The sequence below is a fragment of the Osmia lignaria genome, chromosome 6, assembly GCF_051020975.1.
Source record: "Osmia lignaria lignaria isolate PbOS001 chromosome 6, iyOsmLign1, whole genome shotgun sequence".
Classification (NCBI taxonomy): Eukaryota; Metazoa; Arthropoda; class Insecta; order Hymenoptera; family Megachilidae; genus Osmia; species Osmia lignaria.
In genome coordinates this window covers 3,561,572-3,571,855 of record NC_135037.1, presented here as the reverse complement: position 1 = coordinate 3,571,855, position 10,284 = coordinate 3,561,572, and the positions used below count along the sequence as shown (strand labels likewise).

General features: G+C 41.3%; 2 protein-coding genes across 2 annotated transcripts; both read right to left on the bottom strand.

The window, feature by feature from the left end:
• Positions 1-6,438: 6,438 nt before the first annotated feature.
• On the bottom strand, positions 6,439-7,065 carry LOC143305364 (cytochrome b-c1 complex subunit 7). The gene is made up of 2 exons (XM_076688594.1): positions 6,766-7,065; positions 6,439-6,613 (listed from the first exon to the last, which is right to left on the bottom strand). Exons 1-2 carry the CDS (start codon positions 6,993-6,995, stop codon positions 6,439-6,441), a joined length of 405 nt encoding a protein of 134 aa, XP_076544709.1. The 5' UTR covers positions 6,996-7,065.
• Positions 7,066-8,515: 1,450 nt separating this feature from the next.
• Positions 8,516-10,142, bottom strand: LOC117601661 (uncharacterized). The gene is made up of 3 exons (XM_034318727.2): positions 9,885-10,142; positions 9,559-9,764; positions 8,516-9,489 (listed from the first exon to the last, which is right to left on the bottom strand). Exons 1-3 carry the CDS (start codon positions 10,098-10,100, stop codon positions 9,159-9,161), a joined length of 753 nt encoding a protein of 250 aa, XP_034174618.2. The 5' UTR covers positions 10,101-10,142; the 3' UTR covers positions 8,516-9,158.
• Between the last annotated feature and the right edge of the window lie 142 nt (positions 10,143-10,284).

The following is a 10,284-nucleotide window of genomic DNA, read 5'->3' as shown; positions in this document are numbered from 1 at the left end:
CGTCGAAACAATTTAATCCTTTCGTTTAAAATTCGTCGCGACGCGTCGAGGATAGAAAAAGCAAAGCGAAGACGGATCATTTCTCGGGAAATAACGTCGATTCGTCTAGCTCGTAAAATTATGTTGAAGAAACTGTTAAGAAACTTCGAACACGATCTCGTCGCAAATCGATCGTGTTTTATATTCGCTCATCGAACACGAACGCAATCGTATTATGTATTTCTATCGTTCGTCTCGTATCTCTTTTTATTTCACTCCATTCAACACTTTGCACGCTCGTCTATTTCATCGGTCGCGAGTTCGTGCCTCTCGCGTTATACAGGACGTTTCGCTATCCGAGTTTAGTCAGGCTGAAAACGAGACCGGATGACAAGCGAAAGATCAGCTCGGTCGTTTACATTCGTGGCGGTTTAACGGATCCTTCTTGCGGAAATCGCCAGTTTTTCTGGCTGTTTTATTGTTCGTAACTAATTTAATTTCATCCAGGTATATCGGGTACTTTGCTTTATTGTTTGGAAAGTTTATCGTTGACAATTCCCCTGATCACTCAACACGCCGACTAACGTCGGCTGGATAATCAAACTTCCAGAAATGCAGAGCAAAGTTGTTTGATTGTACATCGAAACGATAAATCAATGAACAGAAGTGGATGGGTAATGGACGAAACGAGTCTTCGAGTTTCCACAGTCCTTTGAACTAGCAGGTAATTTCCTATGTTCCGAAGCCAACCGTTGATCCTTTTATCACGGTTCCCTTATTTTCACTGTTGCATCCCTTCATCACGATCCCTTTACTCGTATTGTTGCATAGGTCAGTCTCGTACTAGTTTACTCGTATGTTATTTTATTACGACCAATAACTTTGTCTTACGGAATGGACTGTCTCTAATGGTCGCTATTGACCAACACCGTGAATTCTTCTTTATCCTGAAGGAATAGGATTCTATCATTTGATTATCTCACCAACAATCGTCCTTGTTTGATTTTACGGAGAAATCGGGGCATCATCGGATAACGATCCTCCCGATAAATAACGGCAGTGAATAAACAATGAGGGAATGCGGTTTGAAATTAACGTTCGAACGATAACAGGACAGGAAGTGGCCGAGTACAGAAGCGGTTGTCTGAGAGCTGTTTAATGGTGGCTCGCTACACGAACACACCACACTAAATGTATGCATAACGTCGTCTTCAAACTCGCTGATATTAGCGAGTTCGTCCGTGGCTCCACTCGGCCAACGGTTATGTAAATAAGCGTGATTTAACGCAGGAAACTTTGCACGCGTATAGAGATAATGAGCATGAACTATGCAAAAAGGTTTGTCATCCGACCCTGGTATGTCATCTTGCAGGCTCGCCGAGGTTACTTGAATTCGTAAGCGACAGTCGTTTAAGGTATGATCGCTTTGTTGAGCAGTGGAAAAGAAGCTGCTTTCTTGCGAACAAAGGGGACCGTAATCAAGATCGTAAGGTAGACAATTAAAAAAGAATGAAAGGCAGGAATAATTAACTCTTTGAATACAGATTCTCTGTAATGTACTGATTTGTGAAACGAATGCTTTCCGTACGTTTGAAAAGCTGATTCTTCGATTTAAAAGCACTACGGTTGCGGTCTCGGTTCTATATAAATGCAAATGTGGCGCGGAAATTAGGGATCCTAACGAGAAAATCTCGCGTTGCCCCGATCGAGACATTAAGAAGACGACTTGTCGGCTGGATTCAATTTCGTGGACGTTGAAATCAAGCTGTTCGGATTAATCAATTCGCTCGCAATCAGCCGGCTAAAAATTTAACATGTCCATGCGCAAGAATTTATTTCCTCGACTATCCCAGTCAAATTGATGGTCGCAAGCAACCACGAAGGATTGCCAACAAAACTTGGATAAAAGAAAGTAGCGTCACTTCGCTCGATGGCGTTCTGCCATGCCCTTGAATCTTCCAGCGATTTCAAGCGTATGCAGAAACGTTTATTCCACCGTTTATCAGCTACTTCGAATGCAGAAAATTCCCAATAACGCCGAGAGAAATTGCAGTCTTTCCACAAAAGACATATCGACACGTTCGCACGCTTCGAATACTTTAAAGGAATTCGCGAAACGCGGTCGGAATACGATAACAGAATGTACACGAAAGGCGTGAAATCCACTGAGAGAGCCTTATTAATCAGTATAATGCCGGCTGGTAATTCTTCGATCAAATTTGAATGTACCACCATACGCGAATAATTTTCTCGTCGCGAAGAAGTTTAGTCTCCGAATAAAATCGTATAAATATTAGGACGAGGAGACTATCCATTTCTTTGGTCATTAAATTCCTGAAATATTTAGCTCGTTACCGGAATATCGTTCGTCCGGTGCCAGTTGCGGGGTGCATTTTGCCAGAAGAAAGAAATATTTCGCGGGAGCAGCAAGAAAATATACATCGGGATTCCACGTTCGGACAGATTTACTCTGTTCGCCAAAATTACTCTGCTTATGGCATCGACGAACGGGATTTATTGCCACACATATTACGACCGGGATTTCTTATTAGACTCGCGTTTAATTAAAAGTTTTTCCCGCGATTCCCTTGGATTCATAATTCGCGCGTTCATCGTAGTTCGTGGATTTTAATAGAATTCCTCTTCTTTCTCCGCGTTGCTTAACGTTATTTGCGAACTCGTTTCGTTTCAAGCATGTTGAAAAACAATTCGTTTCGTCTTGGTGGTTCGGTTCAACGAGTGCCAATCGTGACGGAAAAACGTTGTCGACGTGTCGGCGAAACACTCGACTTTCTACCTTGGCAAAGTCTACTTGGTCCACCTTGTTTCGTTCTTCATCGACTTCCAATTCGAGCCAGAAATTTTGAAGTTTTCTCGAAGATACGAGAGTCAAAGAAAGCACAATCCTTTGTGCTATCGTCGATGAAATCACAAACGAGAAAACAAAATATTTGTATTATCGGGCAAAAATTATTGCGAGGAAGAAAATACATTCGATTGTTATTTTCAACGACTCTTTTTCCTGGGATTTATTATTTTATCGGGCAACAATGGGCGGAGGCAAACAATGCCACAGCCTGCCCGTTATATTTCATTGGTACTTTTCGCATAATACGGATCGATTGCCAGATGTACCGCCAATTCCCATCGGCATAGCAAAAGCAGGTTACAATTCAATTATATTAACCTACATGCCCTTGCGTAGCGTGCCGGCTTAATGCTTTCTCGCTGGGAATAATTAAATTAACAAACTAATACTAAAAGCAGAATGCGTTCAGCGTTGCCGAACCCCGCGACAGCTACGTCTCATTAATGAAATGAATGTCAAAAATTCTTTTGTCAAATTTTGCGCGTGTTCAATAATGAAGCTTGCATCGAATTACGATCAAGTATTCATAACAAGTAATTTTAACAGTAATACCACTTTACAAACTAATCAACGACTTTTATATATATTGAAATTCTTGTTTGTTTCGTGCGAGAAGTTTGTTCTGCGATTGCAGGAACGAGTATAAAGACTTTTTAATATCGTTCATTCATGATGAAAAAGTTACTTGACTCGTCGCGTCCATTCTGAATGCAATTTTAATCAGTATTCACTCTGTAGCTTCCTGCTAATTAACGTTCTGTAAGTTTGGATGAATTTATAAGAATTAGAAGCGACTTTACAATGTATGCAAATTACTATCGGGGGAAATACCGAGGAAGTTCGTCGTCTTAATAAACCGTCTGCTGTATAATGATTCGTCGGGACTAACGTAATAAAAGGACTTATTCCGGATGAATCTGTTGCTATTAGCTAGGCGGAAAAATAACCGATAAACTCGCAGTTCTTCTGAATCTGACGAAAAATTAAGACGTCTCTTCTTCCGCTTTTTCTGTCGTGTTCTGATGTTTATTACCTCTGTCGTTCCAAGCGATGCACGATTTTTCTTTTCGGCTCGAGACAAGAGACTAATCAGATCTCCGTTTCTTACCGTGGACGAAATTTATTTTGCTCCAGGTAAGAAATTCGACCTCGTTCTCTCCCAATTCCATGGAAAAGATAACTGCTGTGCGATTTCAGGAGTAGAAACCGAGGAGAAACAAGAAAATAAAATGGTACGACGAAAAAAAATTCATTTATCAATGAAAGTTGAACGAATTTCCAATTAAGCCAAGAGAGGAAACGTTGTCAAACTCGATCAACTGGAATATATCCTGTTAACGTCTACCCATCGATATCAGGCAAATGCAACTAGTTTCAATCTCAGACAAAGCCTGGTCTCGCGTCAATCGATCCTGTAATCTGCGAGTAACGATGGTACAGTTTCACAAGTGTTTCCGTCGGAAGACGAAGGAGTTTCCTTAGTGAAACTTTGATGATAGCCTCGGCTAGACCTCTGCAAACGAGCCTAAAACGATGAACCGTTATAGTATCTCAAAGTCAAAGCTAAAGTTACCTTTCCGGAAATACGTCATGCAACATAATCATGTTCGTAGGAGGAATTTACGTTCGGTTTGCAAATTGAATGAAACGTTTTCGTGAAAGATTCAGGAGTCAAACAGATGATTATCTGTCGAGGGGAAAACATAATTGAAAGCAAACTGCATTAAAGGATAGTGTTAGTAGGATTTTCAATTTCTTTTTTTCTAGTTTGCAATGATGTAGAAATTGGATTTGACCTGGTTTCCTAATTTGAATCTTATTCCATGGCTGAGTTAGATAGGAGATAAATTGAATCGAAGCACTGTACGTAGTGGACGATCGTTCTCGTCGTCGTTAAAACTATCGAGTTATCGGACCGTGATCCCTGGCGAACTTGTTGAAAATGGTCTCTGTTCAGTATCCACGGGGTGCTGAATTAATATTACGCCTCTTTGTTTCCGGTTGAATAAGCGCACCTATTCGTCGCCGCTCTATAACATAGGATCGGCCAAACTAGGACGCTGAACGCCTTATTTAGTACCGGCGGAATTAACCTAATCCTATTTCCGGTTGGTTCGTGGCCGCGTTATGATCCTCGTGTTAATTCACCGTTTCGTCCCGACGACATCTCGTTCCCTAGCAAACTTCTCGTCCTCGTGATTTTCTAATTAAAATTCTCCCGTAATTACAGAGACGAACGACGTTGATCATTATTCACGTCTTTGTTCCTCGTGAATAGTCCTACGAATTGTCCTGAATAATAGATATAATCCTAGATATATTCAATTATTGTTTGCAGTTGCAGATATTTTTGCAGATTTTTACTAAAAATCATGTAATACGATTAAACGATTACACGCAATTCAATATTTTAAAAACCTTCCATTTGTATTGTAAAAATAAATTTAATATCGAAAAGCAACAGACAAAAGAATTTAAATATGAACGTGTAACGCTCTTTATCATTGGTAGAAAATTTATAATACTGTACGATCATCCGGTTTCAGGGAATACGTTTCTCTCCTTCACGTTCTGAATTCAGTTCATAAATTATTGACAAGTAATTAATGCTCAATCGATAATCTATGTACATGCGAGTACCTCTCGAGCAAACATCGGTCAAATGTAAACACCCGATGAATAATTTACTTTTTACACGATACCACTTGTTTCTAACAACGTGGAAAGACGAAGCATTAAAATTCTAAGCGGCGTGCGTTGCCATCTCACCGACCAAAATTCCTGTTATCTATGAGGAAGCACGAGGATCGAGGAGCTTTCGAAGTCTGAAATCTAAGTCCTAAGAGAAACAGAGAACCGCAAGTTTAGAAACAAAGAACCGAGAATCTAAGTCTTTGAACAAGGTGGAAATCTGACAATCAAGAATCAATGTCCCGTGCGTCGCCGACCTTCCGGAGAGATCGCGTGCTGTAACAATAATCGGTCGATGATCAACCATTAATTAAATAATAATTAAATCAAGCTAAACGAGATCTATCTATCTGTAAAGGCGAACGTGCACAAAGGCGTTCACAGTTTTCGCTTGCGTTTGAATAAGAGCGAATGCTGTGTAGGTCAGGGTAGAAAAGCATTGAAGAGCCGCTTGAAGGCAACGAGAGTAACACGCGATGCACTTGAAGAAGCAACTTTCGAATCTCTCCAGCGACATCCTTGCTACGAGACGACTACTTGAATGTAAGGTCCATAATTAAGGTTACCAGATAACGAAGTTATCATCAAGGAACAGCGTCGCGAGAGCGTAGCTTAATACCAGCCAGCTTTTATCGTTCGTACCCGAGGCGATGTTTCCCTAGAACGTGCGTGTGTTCCAAAAAAGATACGTACCGAGAATGGATGATATATAAAAACCCTGAGAAACGAGAGAATTTTTCAGATATACATCAAATTCGAGACACGTTGATTTTTTTGAATAATTGATTTGATAGATGCAGACTATGACTTATATTTTCTCTCATTTACCTTGCGAATATTTCAATAGGAAGAGCAGGGAGATGCAAAGAACATCGATTTTATTTTACTATTCTCGAAGATTAGTCGTTCTCGACGTAGTTGCTGCAACCGAAGTCATAAATCTCCCGTCTTTCCGCGATGATTTCTTGTATGTACGGCTGGAGATACCGGTACTCCAGATCTTGCTCGTACGTGATCCATTTCTCCTTGGGCAGGTGCATTTTCAGGAAGTCCAATTGAGCCGCTCGCATGGTCCTGTAAAGCATCGGATGTAGGCCACTCGAGAATTATGTACACATAGTTTCGTTCGGCTCGTGGCAAATATGGGAATAAACGAAATACTCGAGCGACGGAAATTCGTCGGCAAACTGTAAACAGTTAATGAACAGGCGTGTTTGAACGGATACCGAAAATTTCTCGCGTCCATCACGTCCTTTGGTAAACGACGTAAAGCTTCTTCCACCAACGGGGTGTACAGGTTATAAACATCGTCGCTGTAAAGACCGTATCGGGGGTACTGTGATAAATTGAACGCTAATTTGCTAATCTTGTAACGCCAATCGTTCGGATCATCTCTGCTAGAAACGCTCTTAGACGAGAACAAACGCGGTTTAAGCAGCGAGGATAATCTTGACATCGTGAGGAGACTTCCAGGTAACCTATTCAGTAACGTTGACACAGCTGTGGAATAAGAGATCGTTGAGAAAATTGATCGTCGATTGAATCGAGCGGAATGATACCCGTTCATCGTTCGATTCGAAGTTTCTATTGATCTTTCGAAACTTTGCCTCGACCGATACCGTCCAACACCATCTTTTTGTATTTCAATTTCTGGAAGATTAGAAACTGACTGGTAGTAAAGTATTTTCCTCTCTGCTACGACGAACCATTAATTTTCCACTTGGCTCTTTCGCACCTACTGCAAATAGTCAGCCTGTACTTCAAGTTGAAAACAAGTTTACAAAGTATCACGGCTTCTCGTCCTACCGGGAATTGTATTTCAGCGAAAGAAAGAGATTGAGAGACTGCACGGTGTAATGGACGTGTCTTCGAACCGAGGACACCCCGGAAGTTGAATTTTAAACGGAGTTGAAGTTTCTTCGAGCGGGGGTAATCGCGCGAGAACCCGACGACAAAGCGTCGAACGTGTTCTTCAACTTCTAATTTTTTTTTTTCTTCCCGGCAAGGAGAACAACCTTCTCGAGGGCGTTTCGCTGTTTACTCAATATTAGAACGTCTCGTCGGGACGAGGTATTCTAACGACGCGAGTGATGAGAGAAAGACGTGTTCGCCAGTCCTGCGGAGAACCATTGTCTCGTAATGGTATGCGAGACTCTTCAGAAATTCTTCTGAATTTCTCGTGAAATCTTTCTTCAATCGCGAGGATCCTTTATACCGTGATACGACCGCAGGGAATCGTTTGCCATTAAAGCGGCGTTTACATTAGGCAACTTTTGATCGCGTTGACTATCAAAGCGACTTTTAAGTCCACGTTTGTGTGCCTAGATTAATAACGCGTATCTCATCGTCAACTATGAACTAGCTCGTAGTTGCATGCAGAAACGGAAGATAAAAAAATTATACTTGCAGAGTTTTCCACGCGATACGAGAGAAGCTGCGATCAGCTTGGCGATTTATGCGAGAAATCGAACCGAGACAATCATCGATGGTGCACGGTTTTGTACGGTGCGAGCGTTTCCTTTGGGAGATCAGCCGCGCATTACACGTAACCAAGGGATAGAGGGAGGAATACGATTTATGTTGGTGGCTGGACTGGTAATATGCCACTGGCAGAGGGTGACCACCCCTTTGTCGTTCGCTGTGCTACGCGGATTTCCGTTTCTGTACGTTTCCCTAGCATCGTGTCCTCTCGCATTTCTTCGACTATCTTGCTTCCCACAAAGAAATACTCGAACGACGTGTTGAAGATTCTTTATTTTATATAGAAGATAAGGATTAAAAGTACTATAAAAAAATATGGATAATGAGAAATATTTTCGATATTTTCGTAGGGTCGATTCTCAGAAGAAAAAAATGCTATCCTTGCCCAGACTATATTTCATTGGAGAAACGAATCGTCGAAAATCCAGCTGTGGTTCCAATAAATCTTCAACCCTATCGAAGAGCATCGGTCACGTTCACGCTGCTACCAGCTGATTTCAATGTAAGTGTTCCTCGATAGAATAATATCTACCTTCTTAACGCTTTAAGATCCGTGCATTTTGTGATTGCGAGAACATTGAAACTACTTTAGAAGAATTGTTTCATTTGCATTTTAATAACGAGCTAAACGCATGAGAGATAACGTGAAAAGCGACGGTCACTTCCTGCTCGGCAACGTCAAAGTGGCTAGGTTAATTAAGCAGAAGAAGCACTGTTTTGTTAATAATTGGCCCTATTTAATTGAATTCATTACGCTCGATAACGTATCCCGCTACCTGTTAATTTGATTGTTCAAGCTTACGAATAAATTGATGACTGAGAATATTAATGCGAAACGGATTTGCCCGTCGAATGTTTGTTGCACATCGAAGCGTGATTAATTGAGGAACACGTGCCGTTCGATTCGTCGACAATCGTTGTTTTAAATTCTAACTGTATGCCCGTGTTCTTTCGCGCGTTGATCATCAATCGTGGTACGCCTTCAATATATCAAGATTCAGGTTCACGCGTTTTGGTAATTGATGCATTGTTCCGTTTATTTTACAACGACAAAATATACTGAGAAAAGCAAAAGGGAAACTATAATACATCGAAGATATCTCACACTCTGCTAAACTGTCCGAAACTCGATAACAGTTCACGGTTTCCCCATGTCAAAGCTCACGGTCCACGGACCCAGCTTCAACGTTCTGTGAATACCAACTGGTGACAGGGTTTCGGCTGTTTCTTTCACCTCGCTCAGCACGTTTTTGGTACGCTCGAATAACTTTCTAGGGAATCGCTTTTTCGATTGCTGGTCCTCCTTATCCCTGTTCAGTTTAGATTTCACCATATCCATAATGAAGTCCATGATATTCCTAATAGGCTGCGGATGTTTACCCATATCGACATTGTCCAAGAATACATTTGTAAATATATCGAATGGATTAACGATTCGTTCTTGAAGGGTAGATTCTTGATCTGATTGGCTAAGAATAAACATTTAATATGGAAATCAAGAGGGTTTAAACATTTTAATATGAATAATTATCATTTACCTGGTTGACCTAGAACCCTCCGGTGTATCGTCTTCCTTCGATTCGAACGCTGATCGTTGATTCAATTTATCCGAGTCACCCTGTTTTAAATCGGTAACTCGAGGGTGCAGGTTGAAAGTGGACGGAAGTTGTTCCTTCTTGGAATCGTCATCCGAGACGTCGAGGGTTCCGTTGCGCCTGGAAACTTGCTGATTCTCCCTCGTCAGCTGAAAAAGTTTGCTCGTTTTCGCGGCGTTTTTACGAAGCGGGCTGTCTCTGAGGGACGTACTGACCAACGAAATGAAGCAACGGGAAGTAGACTAATTAACCGACATTGTCGTTCTCACCTGGCCGAAGTTTTCTTGAAGAAGCTGTACGAGTTTGCCGATTTCTTCGACATAACTTTCGTCCTCAGCTTCGTATCGCGATTGAATTACACTCGCGTTCTGTGGTTGCTTAGAATTTCCATTCTGACTCGCTTGCCCGTCGCAATTGACCGTTGAAATTACAATGACATAGTAAAACGTGGCTAGACACACTCCAAATGACGAAAGTAGCTTCATCGTGATCGTTCGGTAGTTTCAACTGTTTCCTCTTGAGTTTTAGTCGCTATTTTATAGGCACACCATTCGGCAGCTGGTCTGATCAGGAAGAATTATTGCGTGGATGATAAATTATGTTAACTCGGAGTGTTAGTTGGTTAATCATCGTTTGAACAGTCTGTTTGTAACTCCATAACTATGAACG